The 15,463-nt window shown below is 43.5% G+C and overlaps 1 protein-coding gene across 1 annotated transcript in view; it reads left to right on the top strand.

Annotated features, from left to right (window-relative positions):
• The window catches only part of KANK1 (KN motif and ankyrin repeat domains 1), a 97,602-nt gene that overhangs the window by 80,369 nt on the left and 1,770 nt on the right, over nt 1–15,463 (top strand). The window contains exons 4-10 of the mRNA XM_067316054.1: nt 1,454–1,672; nt 2,554–2,662; nt 4,246–4,449; nt 6,606–6,693; nt 9,319–9,538; nt 12,224–12,366; nt 12,907–13,107. Of these exons, the coding sequence (XP_067172155.1) occupies nt 1,454–1,672; nt 2,554–2,662; nt 4,246–4,449; nt 6,606–6,693; nt 9,319–9,538; nt 12,224–12,366; nt 12,907–13,107 (1,184 nt within the window). The remainder of the gene's footprint in view (nt 1–1,453; nt 1,673–2,553; nt 2,663–4,245; nt 4,450–6,605; nt 6,694–9,318; nt 9,539–12,223; nt 12,367–12,906; nt 13,108–15,463) is intronic.

Below are 15,463 nucleotides of genomic sequence, written 5' to 3'. Positions count from 1 at the left end.
GGTTTTCTTGTTTTTCAGCTAAAGGGAGTTTAGAAAGGTTCTTTTCTGGCTCGGCGGTCCGCGCTTTGGCAGCTCTCTTTTCCGTGATTAGCCGGTGAGGGGTGATGTTAGCTGTCACCAAACGTCTGCGGTCAGGAAGCGTCGTGCTCTAAGTTAATCCCTGCTATAAATGAAGACGGGCAGGGGAGGCAAAGGCGGGACTTGAGCGCGTGTCGTGCTTTCGATTCTCAGGCGTGGGCAGTCCAGCCCAAGGGTGCAGGACGTTTGCTTCTATGCGGGTTATTTCCTGCGTGTGGGGCCATGGGTGGGAACGGGGACAAAGGGGAGGAAGCTGTGCCGTGATAGCTTTCGGAAAAACCAGCTGCATTATGTCCTGTCAAAGGAAGAAGGACGCAGGGGAAAAAAAGTTGGGGTGAAGCAAGAGAGGGGAAAGCAGTCTAGCAAGAGCACTGACAGTATCAGCCCTGTTTTTTTTAAGCGAACTATTTGGAATTTTCATGACTACAATACGTTAGCATCCTGTGCAGTACCGCTCTTCTATTTGAACGAGGGGGCTGTGGCTTAATTCTTGATAAATACAAGGGGGGAAAAAAGTGTTGAGACAGCAGTAATTGAAGCAAGTTTTGAAACAAACAAGTAATTTTTTTTTTTTAATAAATTTAAACCCATCTTTTTCCTTGAAATGCCAGCAAGATTACCTAAGGAAGGATGTATGTGTAAAAAAAACAAACTACGTTCCACAAACAAAATTGTGTATTGTTAGTGCAGCTTTTTAGGGCAGCCATAATAGCACAGCTGGAGGAACTCCTGGGGAACCTATAAAAATCTGTGTGTAATTAGTACTGCTCTTTAAACGCACAAAGGGGAAAAAAATAAAGGAATGTCAGCAAATTAGGAAAAATTAGCTGAGTAACTAAGCAAAGTATGTAACTTTCAGAATTAGTGGAATATTGGCAAAAAAAGTTTCCTAAAAAGTTCCTGCTTTCATGGAAAATGCTACTACTTTTTTTTTTTTTTTTTTAAATGGACTGTTCTTCCTGAAGAAGCTCATGCTGTGGAATCCCTGAATGCTTTTCAAGCATCTCAGTAAAGAGCAGCTAAGTGAGGCTGCCCTTAATCAGGGTGGCACAAATTGTAATCTGATACTGCACATGCTGAAAGAAAAGGAAAAGGAAGGGATATTCCTTTCATCCCTTTTAAAGCCACTATCTTTATAGTTTTTTCCTTGTATTGTGCGTTTTCACGGAAAGAAAAACTCACGACTTTTTTAGTTTCTGAAAGTGGTCACACCCTTTTTCGACTGGATTCTCAGAACAGAGCAGTGTAAAGTGCAAGGGTTTTTTTTTTTAGTATTATTATTATTATTTCAGTTTTTGTGTTGAACACAGTGATGCCATAAAGGTTTCGATCTGACCCCTGCGTGCTCAGTAATGCCTACTGTCTTCTTTGACAGGTGCTACTTTGGAGTACATCCCTCACGGCCAACTTGCAAGCACCCACCTGGCTTCAAATTTGCGAACTCTGAAATTGGAGCAGGACACTGGGCTGGTTCAGGAGGAGAGAAAGACACCTCTGGTAGAAGCTGTTCGGGGAAGGAAATCCTTCTCTTCTCAGGACAAAACTCTAGCTCCAATTAATCTAACAGACGACCAGCTTGCCTCTGGCCTCTACGGTAATGACTGGATTAGATATACCTTTTTTCATGCTGACGGAGTTTGAATATGAAACATAATTAAAGCAAGTCGTGAGAATTCTCAAAAATGTGAAGGCAAAATGAGCGCAGAAAAAGTTTTAGTTATGGGAAAAGTCACTGTGAGTCCCTTCGTGCCCAGCCAGTGGTTAATTTTTAAATGGCAGATGGTAGGGTATCCGTGAAATGCTCTTCAGTGTCTTCATAAGCAAAATCTACTGGGAGAAATGTGGTTAATAAAGTAATATTTTTTGTAAAAATATGGGATTTGTTTTATGAATGCTTGTCTTCCTGTTTCATGCTCACAGATTGGTTTAAAAGTTACTTCAGTGAATATTAAAGCTAAAAAACCCAGCCTCTGTTGAACCTCCTCACCCTATTGGATATTGTTAAATATCCTGCTTTAGTTCTGGCAATAAACTGCCATCATTTAATCTCAAGAATTAGGATTGTCTTGGCAGACCAAAACAACCAGTTTCAAAACTAGAAATCCTTCACAGACAGCAAAGCAAAAAAATGTGTCTTTTCCTAAAGTTTTCTGAAGCATCATAAAGATTACCAGCATGCTGGGGGTTGGGAAAATTAAGCTATGTTAGTTTCCTATTTCTAGAGTTGTTTTTTGGAAGTGTTCTTTTATATTTCTAGTGTGTGTGTAACACCATGACTGTGTGTATAAAAAGATTATTTAAAGATTAAAATGATAAAAAATTAAAAGATTATTTATTTATTATTAAACTCCAGCTTCAGCTGATAAATTAAACAGAAAGCTATTTGTTTGTTTTGAAGAATTGTCTAAAGCATCTGCAGCCAGAGTTGGCGACAGATTTGTACTGATACATGCACTTTCTCACTCTTTTCAACAGTATGTACTAATAATGAAAATACACTGAAATCTATCATGAAGAAAAGGGATGGGAAAAAGGATTTGAACAATGCAAAGAAGAACCTACAGTTTGTTGGCATAAATGGCGGGTAAGTGGCCTTTCCTTTAAAAGAAAAAAAAGTCTCTTTAATCAAGTCATTGGAGTACTTTCACTCTGGGAAAGGAAGGAAAAACCTTGGAGTTTATGTATAGCTGTTGCCTCTGCTTCAGACTGAGACTCGCCTGTTGAGCTGAAGGGTAGGAGGGAAGAATTAATCATTTAAGCCCACCTTAATCTTCTGTCAGCCTTTTGTGTGTATGTGTTTATTGTCTTAAGTGGAAGTTGTAAGTCAAACTTGGAATCAATCTTAAGTACTTGCATATTAGGTCGCTGCCAAATTTAAAACAAGAAAATGAAACAAACAACCGTGGGAATGTTTCTCAGGTGATATATTAGTAAATAAAACTTTAATATGTCTTTGACAGTTTACATAAGCACCATCATGCTATTAGGAGAATATAGTAAGAGATAGTGTTGCCTAAGAATTAACTTCTCCAGGTTTATGCTAGAGAAATACAAAAAATATCTAAATGCTGAAAACAGTTCTTCGTTTGAATCTTGTTTTAAAATATTACTTGCCATTTGGAGAATGTTACAGAGAACTCCAAATACTTCCACCAAATCATTTTTATATAGCTTTACTAACCTGTTCCTCAAATTAATTTTTCTTTATTAAAAATGCCATGTGCAATACATAGTCTAAATACTGCAATTATTGATCTCATACCTGTGGGTTAAAATTGTGATTACTTGTAGCGGGGGGCTGTTGTCACTCATATATCATTGTTGTGCATTAGAAAAATAGGCTTAATACTTTAGCTTATTAGCTGTTGAGGTTTGAGAGTTACAGTAAATTATTCAAAGCAGCTTTATAATTGTCCAGATCACTTACTTTTCACCTAAAATCTCAAAAAAATGTTTTGGATCATCACTGGAAAGATTTTTTTAGATTGTGGCCCTTGTCTTTAGATAGGTTTCTTGACTCTCCTCTTTTTACCTGCCTAGTAAGGCAGCAACACAAGTTTACTCAGAGCAGAAGAACATTTTGGGGCTATCCCCAGGCAATGCCTGATGAAGTGCAAGACTTTTGTTAAAATAAGCTTCTTTCTTACTTCTTTCATTTTAGAGTGTGTGTATAATACACACAATGTCAGCATGAAGGGATTTATGGAGAGACCTTGATTGACAGTGACACTTCAATAAACAGTCTTTCAGATTTAAAGAAGGAATTAAAAAAAATGAGTTTTGCTCCTTTCGGATTAAAACGCGCTACAATAAGAAATGGTTTCCCAGCGTTATCTCAGCAACCCGGTAAAGAACAGCAAGGGGCAAAGCACTGTGTGTTTCTGCTGTTCTGTTAGTTAAAAACTAAGCTTTTGGATCAGTGGGACGTATGTGACTCCGTGCATACGTATTTTCCTGAGTGCTTTTTGCAACCACCGTCTGCTGATGAAAGCTTTTTGGAGAGCTTTTTGACTACTTTGGGTCAACACTCCTTAGCTGTGTTTGCACTAACCCCAAAACCTCTTTACCTTTGAGCTGTCTTGGTGGTTAGTAAGGAACCGTCAAGCGCTTTGAGTGGAAAAGGAAGGACTAAGCATGCCCAGAGCAACCGCCCCCCTCTCGCCCTAGGTACGAGACCACGTCGAGCGACGAGTCCAGCTCCGAGGAGAGCTCTTCCTCGGACTCGGAGGAGGAGTGCGAAGGCGGCGAGTACCCCCGTGCCGGGGCGCCGCGCGAGGACCCGGGGCCGCCGGGGCTCAGCACCCCCCAGGTCCGCGCCGGGGACGGCCGCCTGCCCGAGCGCAAGGCCGAGGAGGTGGAGATCCGGGAGAGGTACGGCACCGGTCCCCTCCCTGATGCGTGCACCCGACGGCTATGGGCGCACTCTCGGCGGGCTGCTTCGGTGCTCCCTGGGGAGTCGCAAGCCCAAGCTGCTGCTCGCCCGCAGCAGTTCCCTTGGCAGCGACTGAGTGCAAAGCCCCGCTTATAAACTGTAATTTATGCTTAGTCCGAGCAGGTCTTATCAGGAAAGCATATTTTAACTGTTCATCGGGAAGCTTTATAAAAACACTGTGCTTGGCAGGCTGGGATTCCAGCGTATGAATCTGATACTTTCCCAAATCTGTTATCTGCCTGCACATATTAAAAATGTAACCATATATGGCAGTCCGTGGTAACCAGAGATGGCTTTTTGGCAAAATGATTCTTTGTGAGCTGTGAGAACGTGTCAGAGGCGATCCTTCCCAACACTGACCCCAGCAGCGCTAAACGAGACACTTGCACCGAGACCCTGGTTGCTTCTTGCCAGGAGCGCCTGTCCCTGATAACAAGTGGTGCTCATCTGGAAGCAGACGATGCCTTATTAATGACATCGTCTGCAAAAGTTTGGGTAAATAAGTGAGTCTTGAACCGTGCCCATGAGGTCAACAACCTGCTTGCAATACGTCTTGCATTTCCACCTTCAGCATCATCTCGGCCTTAGCCGACCACTCTTGGTGAGGCAACGGAGGGTAGCAGCATGGAGGTAGTACAACCCTGGGACCATACGCTATGAAGCTGCCATCACACCCGTTCAGCATTTCATGGCCAAGTTACTTGTCAAATTGCTGGGTAATGAGTTACATAAGATAGCATTTGGCAGGCAAGGCGTATGTTTTTGGCACATGGAAAGCAGTAGCGTAGTGTGTTTGTACTGATTCTTGATTAATGAATTGACAAAAGAAAGTGAAAGTATAGACCACAGTGAAATATGTAGTGAAGGGATATTTTATGGATACAGAGGTTGCTAAATGTTTAGAAGTGTGCAAGCTTGGAAAATTACATGAGTAGAATAACAATAATAGAGTAAAGAAAACACTAGTATGTCATGTTTCACTAGAGTTAGAGCTTAGCAATAAAACCTATATGTAATTATCAACTGCTAAGTAAAAGTGATGCAGAAATACATAATTAAGGGCTATTCATAGGAGCTGTGAGTTTTAAAGTGCTCAAAGTAGCTGTCTAACTTACATTTAACGTAGAAAGAGCTGATGGTGAGGAAGGGCAGGAGGACTGTTTAGGTAGTCATGTGCACATGAGAGATGTGTGCTCAGCCAGCTTGGCTGCCTTGACTGTGATCTTCAGGGACAAGGTGCAGTTGCACAGCAGCGTGGAGCCAAACGGATCTGCGCAATTAGCTAGGAGGGACATCTCTTTTCCCTGGAGCCACCAAAAGCTGGGGTATAGCCCCGAAAGGCTGAAATGTCTGCCTTACGCATGAGCGTGTCAGTCTCTAAACTCTTGAAAAATTCTCTTGGGAAGTTGTGTTACTGTCTCTGGCAGGATCTGAGTGGAGACTGTTTGCCGTAGCCCAGCATCTCATGTAGCATGGGGTGTGTCTGTTCTTACTTTTACATCTCCCCTGAGTTTTGAAATTTGTGGTGGGAAGGGAACTGAAGTGGAGGTGGAAAAGGGTGGTCTGGAGAAACTGGGTTAAACTTGCAAAGTAGGATGGGAAAGGCTGGTTCTGGTGAATGAGGTAAAATGGGAGAAAGCAAGGGGCCACCACCTAAGCCATTTCCCACTTACTAATTCCATTTTCCTAAAGAAAAATCAGTATTTCCTCTTTTCAACCAAATAATCAAAACACAGAATGTAATACATGTTCTGCAATAAGAGCAGTAGGTGCGAATTTCCACTAAAAAGGGTTGGCAAGTCTAAAATACAGAAGTAGAATGTTGCCTGCTCCCTATTAATATTGATCCTCACACATACATCTGGGAAGCATATTTTTGCTCCGTGCCCAGGCCTGCGGTGCAGCCAGCAGCAGCTCTGCTCCCCATACGGGGAGTCCCCGGTGAGAGCAGCTGCCAGAACGGATTCTGCGTCTCAGCAGTTTATGGCCTGCCTAGAAACATTAGCTCCCTACCACGTTAATTTTGGAAAGGTAAATGTTTCTACGTGACAGGAGAAAAGTTTACGTGTGCCGTGTCTTCTGCTGTCTTTCTCAGATACGAACTAAGCGAAAAGATGCTCTCTGCTTGTCATCTGCTTAGAAACAACATTGATGACCCCAAGGCCTTGACCAACAAAGACGTGGTAAGCAACGCAAAGCAAAGCTCTCCCTGAACTACAACAGAGAAATTTCAGGGAGGGATAACTTTGTGTTTTACAGGACCAGAGCTGCAGTAGCTAGGCAGAAGGGGATATCATCTTCCCTGCAGGAGCCACAAAATGCTTTTTTTTTTTTTTTTTAATCAGGAGACTTTTGTCTAAAGAGCATCCCTGTGCTTCGTGTGCTGGGGTGTTGTCATCGCAAGGCACACGTACAAAAATAGTAATGTGAAAGTGCAGTTTCAACACATCCATGCGTTCCCCTGTTATTTTTGTAACTCTTGTTTTAGCACAGCTGTAGGTGGCACGCAGGCCTCACATTAAGAAAATGCATAGGGTGAGGAGACAGTTTCTTTCAGTAACAAAAGCACAGAGTCTGTTCTGAAGCTGAATGTGCTCTGCCTCTCTCTAAGCACAGTTAATGTATGCTGCTTCTGTCTTGCTCACTGTGCTGATATCCTTAATGGAGTGCAAAAGAGACAAAGGACGATTCATTGCTAATATTAACTTTCAAGAAATAGTGTTGTGTTTGCTGCATGTAGGAATTGCCCATGTTATTTTGTGAGGGCGTTCTGAAAGCAAATGAATACCAGTGGCTGTTTGGTGATACGAAATTGCATTTTGCATTTGTGATAGTGGTGCTGTGATGTAAAATGCAATAATCCAGTGCCACGCTCCTCTGCCACAGAGCATCTACAGCTTTTTAAGGACACGAATATTGTGTATGTCTAATTCTGACACTTCTGGACCAGGAAATGTTTTGAAAGGTTGGTTAATACAAGTGTGAGAGGTAATTTCTAGTGCTGTGGCATTCAAACAACAAATATTTCAGGCCCAGTGGGAGTTGAAAGTCTCAAAACAGGCATAATCAGGTGATAAATTCTGCCTGGGAAGCATAATTTAAACTTTTATGTTACTTTCTTCAAGTGTTCACCAGCACAAATGGGGCTTTGTAGCTGGAGACTGCAGACTGATCAGCTCTTGTTCTCTCTCTCTCTGCTTAGAAGGAACCCTTCACCAAAAAGGGTAACCTTTAGTACAGTTAGCGATCTGTATAAATTGTCCCAGCCTTTTCCATTGTAGCTGCTGTTTACACCAGGAGGAGCTACAGACTGCTCCTATTGGGATGTCTTGTTACAGACTACTCGAATGAAAAAAAGTGTATCCTTTACTTCTGATGCATGTGATATTGTGTCTGTAAAAATAATGTCTTAGTGATGTTTTGGCACTCTTTAATTTCTAAAACAAAAAAATATTTTTATTGTGCCACTGTAAAACCACTTTTGTGTTTCAGTTCTGCATGTTCACAATATATGTGGTTTCTGACACAAATGGATTGAACTCTGTAATTTTTTATTAGAGAAGTACTGATGTAGAGGTGTGTAAAATATTATCCCCTTGCCAGATATAGGTCTCTGAGAGCTACTGATACAGATCCACTGGGTTTTCTCTAGAGCCTAGATAAAAGTGAAGAATATCTGCTTTGCAGAATCACCCTTGAACTGATTGATCATTTTGTAGGTGGGGGTTTATGTGAAGAGGAGCAGGGCGCGATGGTCCTTCCAGCTCATAAATGGGCTCAGAAAGTCAGAGCTGGCAGAGATGGCTCACAGCTAGGTCTGCTGAAACTACGTTGTTTCCAGTGGAGTGTTGTCTGGCCAAAGAGGCTCCCAGTTCTCCCCAGTCAATCCATACCAATGAGAAAGTCTATGCTGAATGTCTAACCTGCACCTTCTTGTTGCAGCTTAAATCCATCACTGCTGTAGCCATCCATCCCGGATGTGAAGAACAGGTTCTTTCTTTTCTCTTTCCAACAGCCTTTTACATTGTGAAATGTTACTGTGTTTCTTTGCCCCGTTATTCTTTCAGCGAAGCATCTCTGGTCCTTCCTGTCTTTCCTGTAGGTCAGATTTCCTTAACCTCTAATCATTCTTGCTGCTCACCTTTGAACCCATTTGGACTGCATCACATGCCCTGCAAGCTGTAAACCTAGTTATTCACCCCAATATAGTATTTACCTTTTACATCATGAAGGCATCATCATCATGATGTTGCTGATTCAGGTTCAGGTTGTGATCCTCTGTAATGCCCAGCTCTTTGCCTGCAGAACTGCTCTCCAGCTGGTTCCCTTATCTTTTGTTTGTGGATGTGATAATTCATGCCTCAGGATTGGGCCTAACTGACTTAACAATGCACATTGTTTTACTTCCTGAGAAATACGTATTTCCATTGCTCTTAGTCTGAGGTGCATCACTGGTTTATAAACCGGGTTAAGTATTTTATGGAAATGGTTATTCCAAGCCTTATTTCCGTTCACCTGTATCTGATACCCATTAATGCTGGGGGTAGTCCCATCTTAAAATTTAGTTCTGTCAGAGGTGTACCAATCCTGAATATAAAGTGAAATGGGAGGAGGTAAACAGCTGGTGTTTTAAAGAGAGATTTAGTCAGAGGGAAAGCATCAGTTCTTGTATCTTGTTTGTGAGCTGAATACTTTCTGCCCACATTTGACTAAAAAAGGCCTGGCCTCCTGCATTGCTGACTTGTGGGATGGAAAATCCTTTAAATAGAATGTGCATATGTAAATTTTTTCTGTCTTGGTTTTGGCAGCGGTTTTGTTTAAATACCATCCAGCATGAGTGGTTTCGTGTCTCAAGTCAAAAGTCCGCTGTTCCTGAAATGGTCGGAGACTACATAACTGCTTTTGAAGAGATTTCTCCTGCTGTCCTCAGACATATAATCAATATGGCAGATGGAAATGGAAACACAGCTCTGCATTACAGCGTCTCGCATTCTAACTTCGAAATTGTAAAGCTCCTTATGGATGCAAGTAGGTTGGCTGTTTGTGTGGTTCTTTTTTTTTCACTCCTCACAGGTCAAGTTCTTGATGAGCAAGAGAATGAGTTATATGGTGGCTCACCTGAATAGTCTGGAATCCCTGTTTTTGGTGTTAACTTTAGAGATGGTGGTGATGCTCTTGCAGAAGTTACAAAAAAGCCCAAGTAAATTGTGAACAGAGTTGGCCAGTGGTTATGACAGACAGGTGGACCCTTGTTTCTCGGACTGTGGGCTAACTTGAGCAGTGCCTGCCTCTGGCAGTTTTCTCTGGAAACCATGCAGGTGCTGCTGAGCTCCTTCTGTCCTGCCACAGGTAGGGTGCTGGTGGGGTAAGATTCATTCAGATATTAGTATTCGTGTTAACCACCCAAGCTAGCCTAGCCTTAACTTGCTAGAGCAGAGTAGAGGCTGTTTCTGGCCACCACCTTGGTGGGTCTCTAGTGCCCTCTTGACGAACTGGAACAATATGGCATTCTGCCATAAGGGAGCATTTCCCTGTTAGATGAACAGGGTGATGATACCTCATTTAGCTGCTTTTGTTGTTGTTTCCTTCTCTCAATCCCCTTGCAACAAGCCTGGAGAGAGAGTAGTGGCAGAGGAGAGACTGCACAGCATTTGCTCCCCATGTGCTGCTAAACTGGTAGGCAGTCAACACAAGGTTGTCATAAATAAATAGGAGCTGACCTCAGCAGGATGTGATCTGTCTGAGCACAGTTTTGCTCCCTGGCTTGGGTTTCTTTCTCTAAAGTAGTTATAAAACCTGTCACTCCTTGGGAATTTGGTTGTGGAGCTTAACTAGGCCAATAGCATGGCTCGGGTGAAATGGGTTGCTTTGTAAGCCTAGCGAAGTTTATAAATCCGGAAGGGGAGACATCAGATAAGCAAGGATCTTGATGATGCAAATCTAAACTTTAATAATCCAGCATGTCTGTTACGCATGCAAAGCCTTCCTCGGCAGGGAGGCAAACACTTTGAAACCTCTGGGCCTGTTTGGACGCAGCCGGTTGGGAGCGGTGAGTCACGTCCCGGGAATGCGGGGAATGTCAGGAGCACAGCGAAGCCGAACGGCGGGAGGCCGCGCGCGCGGGGCAGGAGGAGAGATCCTTTTCCTTCCCTGAGTGTCCCGGGGTGGCGTGAGCTACTCCTGTAGGTAACAGCAGCTGGCGTACGGCTATGACGCAGCAGCCGTTGGAGCTGTAAAACCCAGCGGCCGGTGCCACGTGAGCGGGAACAGAGTGCACTAGCCATCACGTGGACAGCATTTGCCTACAGGCAAATTCCTTCAGGTTTTGACAGTCTTCCTCTGGAAGATGTCTAAATGGTCAATACAGTCGGCTTTGTGAGGCAGTGTGTGTATCACAGGCAGATTCTTGGCTCAAGGATACAGCACGTGAGTGTGTTTGGCACAGGGCAGATGAGACGAGACTTTTCTACATTTCCACGTGGGGTTACCAAGAAGATGCATAGAAAAAAAAAAACTTTTCCTCCTTTCTTTAAGCATATAGAAAAGGAGTTGAACTGTGACCTCAATACATCTCTGTCGAAGCAGTGCGGTCGGGGAGGAAGGACTTCACATTCACCAATTATTAATTACTCATGAAGTAATGCGTGTAGCAGAGTGTGGTGTTCTTTACTACTTCAGTGGCTCCCATTATAGGAGCCACCCAGAAGTGAGTTTTGAAAGTGAGCTTGGATATCTCCTATCGCTACCTGATTACGGTAGCACAGGTGACAGCTGTGGAACATGCAAAAATGTGCGTTTTCTTACAACTGCACTTGTGTTGTTTCTACAAGGGTTCTTTTCACTAAAAAAAAAAAGTTGGCAATAAATCTGAAGAATTTCCTGCAACATTTTTGCTTATTAAGATATCTGTAGTGTAATTTAATCCTTACTCTACAGATATTGTGTATGTAAGCCTGTGCCCTTGCTTTCCAATATGATGAGCACATTCAAAGCCCTGCTGGCTGGTAAACTAATAAGCCCTGCTGGACTTCTGCAGAATTTTAGGAATAGTGGGTTAAACGTGAATGAAAAGGAGAACTCTGACAGCTGCTGGCACTTTGTCAGAGGACTGGACTGTGTTTGTTCCCAGAGTGCCTTTGTTCGGAGTCAAATAGTCTGCAGAGCTGGAAACAGTCTTTAATTGGAAGGTCTTTTCTGCAGCTCCAAAACATGTCAGAGTACACTTGCAGAGCTTTAAAATGGCACCAGTTACAAGAAAATGTTTGTGCTGAGAAGTAACACTTTTGTTTGCCGTGTCGACGGACCCTTTCTCGTTTTGCAAAGTAGATCCCTCAGGAGAGGAGCGTAAAGACCATCCTGATTGTATTTGTAGGATTTGGACACAAGGATACTTTCCTGTATGACAGTCTTGTCAAATTTCACACCACTGGCTTTTAAAGTTAAAAAATGATGCCTAAATGATGTCACATAAAACAGTTTTGTGTCCTCCCTTGTTTTGCACACATAACAGAAGAGAATCCTTTTCTGTCCCTGGCTCAAGAGCACCCCTGTTTATTTTTTTCTTCTCCATTTTCCCTTGAATTGCTTCCATTATCAGACCAATTGCTGCCTTTTTTTTATAGGCTGTTCTGCTAACAGTTTACTCAGTTCATTAGCACAATTGCTGCTTTTTGGGTTCCTGCTTTCCAAAGAAATTATCTCATCCCTCTGCAGATGTCTGCAACGTAAATCACCAGAACAAGGCCGGCTATACCCCCATCATGCTTGCTGCGCTTGCAGCTGTGGAGGCGGAGAAGGACATGAGGATAGTGGAAGAGCTCTTCAGCTGCGGGGATGTGAACGCTAAAGCCAGCCAGGTCAGTCCGACGGTTCGCAGGGCGCTGCTCCAACCCGCTCGGCTTTTTACCTTTCGGTCCCTGTTCCCTGCGCTGCTCCCAGTGGTGCAGCCCTTGCGCTCATTTACGGTGGTTCTCCATGGTCTCTTGATGTTTCTGCGTATATTTTGGATTGCTGTGTACAAGGTGGAGCCCTGGAAGAGCAGATGAGCCTCAGGTGTGGATGCCTTTGAAAACAAAAAATTAAGATTGAGTATTATATGAAAAAGCCATTACTGAATTTTGGGAGGCATTTACAAAGTCTGTAGCATTTAGTTCCTTTTAAGGACCTCCAGCTGTGTAGGAATAGCTCTAATTTAATAAATATCTGTGTTAGTGTAGAATACATTATGTATAAAAGGTATTTCAGTAAAGGCAAGCAGAGACTTGGCAGTCCTATAGAAAATAATCTTTTTTTCCCACAGAAAAAGCACAATGCCAAAAAAAAAAAAAAGAAGTGTGCATGCTTTGTCACTGATTGCCTGTGTGGTGATTTGGGTTTTTTCTCTTCTATTTATGCAGGCTGGTCAGACCGCTCTGATGCTGGCTGTGAGTCATGGGCGGATAGACATGGTTAAAGCTTTGCTGGCCTGTGGTGCAGACGTCAATATCCAGGACGACGAGGGCTCTACAGCTCTGATGTGTGCTAGTGAACACGGACATGTAGAAATAGTCAAACTTTTGCTGGCTCAGCCTGGATGTAACGGCACCCTGGAGGACAATGTGAGTTGCCTTTCCAGACGCTGCTTCATCAGATAGTTTCTCCACTTTGGAATGTTTTTCTAATTTAGTTTTTTGTTTCAGCGAAGAGCTGCAGAAATCTACTTACGTGAAAGTCTGACTCATAACCCCAGAGTACCAAATGCATGAATCCTCTGTTTAGTTGTAGGAAGTGCTGTGATTATTTTCCTTCTATCTTTGCTTTTCTAGCAAGCCTCCCCAGCAGTAATTTTTGTGCTTAGCTTTAGGTGTACAGTGGCCAGAGGAGAAAAATCATTTGTTGGCTCATGGTAAAACGTCTTCCCTTCTCACATCCCTTCCCCATTTCCCAGGAGTTTCCTAATTCTCCATCAGGACTTTACCTGGTGACTTAATGGTCTTGCTCTGTTGCTTTTCTGTGTTCACGGCAAATATCAATCCCAAACTTTTCTTCATGAGATGTTCACTCAGTAGTTGCACTATGACTTTTGAGAGTACTGGTTTGGTCCCTTAGTCATTAAGCTGTGTTGTCCTGACAATAAACAGATGCAGGCTGTGACCTCAGTGCCACTTGCATATTTCTTGGTTTGCAAAGATCATTGCAGCCTATGCTGTAAACAGCCAGGATTTGATCAATGGAGTGTTCAAGATTTAAAATGTTGACATAGCTTTTGTTTTAGCTGAGTATTATTGTGTTCTTGGTAACAACATAATTTCTTGCATATGTTTCAGTTCATCCTATTGCTGTCACCCATTGAGCACTGAAATGGAGCCTGGATTTTGGATTTGGGAGGGTGGTGGGTGGTTATTTGTTGAAAGTGTTGTAGAAAGGTGGAGCAACTGTTTCTGTTCATTTGCCTGCCTCAGGAGCTGCTGCTGGTTTTACTGTCCTCCAGTGCAAGCAGTGTATAATAGCTGGCCTCAGAGGAAAAACGTAAGAAGACTTTAGTGTAAGAAATCCTTTTTAGGGTGATCTAGGTTACTGCAGCCTGGATGCTGTTGTCTAGTAGCACAGTAGCACTATTAATCATCAAGTCAACAGTTGAAATCTTTATGGGAGACATGACAGTCAGCTATTCCTGCAGGTAGTTTGATACTGTTGTCCAAGCACAGCCTGTCTGCCTCTTGCTCTTTTTTAATGGGTCTGCCTGTGCTGGGAGATTTTGAGATTTTTAGTATTCACAGAGCTATTCAGAGCTATTCAGTAACTGTGGTGCTTCTCCAGTCATCATGACTGCTGACCGACGCTGGGCTTCGTCCTCCCGGTCTGTGCCGCTCTGCTAATGACGCGGCCTCTCTCTCCTACCAGCTTCCTGCTTTTCCCGGTATTGGCTGTGTAGTGTTTGCAGTGCATTATATCGTACTGTGGTGGCCAGCTGTTCTACCTCCCTGCCTGCTCAGCACCATTAGATTTATATATAATTGCTCCCCGTAGTCTCGTGAGGAGACTTTCCACTTGGATGCTGTTCATCGTGTCCTATGCTGGAAACAAGGTTTACAGTTTCCCTAAACCGGTACTGACCTTTCCAGTACCAGCGCTACAGCAGGGGCTGGAAAACGTGCTCCTCTCGGAGAGGCAGCCCAGGAGGCGGCCGCCGTGAGGTCATTCCAGATGCTGGCGTTATTGTGGGAACTTCTGTGTGCCAGGGCCAGAAAGGCAGGCAGCGGGCCAGCAAGCCGCTGCGATGCGTGTGCTGAGGCTGTAGCTTGCTGCCTGGTGAGTTAAAAGCCACGGGAGAGCGGGGTGCTGTCGCCACGTGGTGCATCAGTTTTGGGAGGGGAAGCAAGCAAGGAGGAAAGAGTCAGGGGAGGTGGCAGCTTCTTACTAATGTGCTTTGCTGGCAGCTCAGAAGTTCACAGCCCAGGTTTTCTGACTTCCACCTCTCCCTGGCCTTCTCTTGCCCCCCAAGTGAGGGGACAGAGACCCAGAAAGCATCTGCCACAAAAGCAAACGATACCGATCATGGTCTAAAGGGAAACCAGTGGGTCAATAAATTAGCCTTTCAGCAAAAGCACATCTAACAGGCTCGACAGCTGTGATTCCTGAAAGAAATAGTGTCTACTGAGACACTGAGGTGACAATATCTGAACAGGAAAGTCCATTTATTAGTAGCTGGGCTCCCATCAAGGAGCATTTGGAATTAGAAATGCAACTGCTCTTAGTGTTAATGGGAGTTTTAACAAAACAATTATCATATCTGATTAACATTTATCCCTCCCTTACCTTTTCCTCCACTCCTCACTGGCGCTGTGGTTTCTCTCAGACAGACCAATCTTCTGAAATCACTGGTCTTACACAGCATTACATGTAACATTATTGTGGTAATGGCATGCTCATTCTTGCTCAGCAATAATCTAGTCTCCTCGTTGAGAGAAATTA

Source organism: Apteryx mantelli, chromosome Z, assembly GCF_036417845.1.
Source record: "Apteryx mantelli isolate bAptMan1 chromosome Z, bAptMan1.hap1, whole genome shotgun sequence".
Taxonomy (NCBI): domain Eukaryota; kingdom Metazoa; phylum Chordata; class Aves; order Apterygiformes; family Apterygidae; genus Apteryx; species Apteryx mantelli.
Note: the sequence above shows the minus strand (reverse complement) of the source record. Positions and strands in the feature narration are given on the sequence as shown.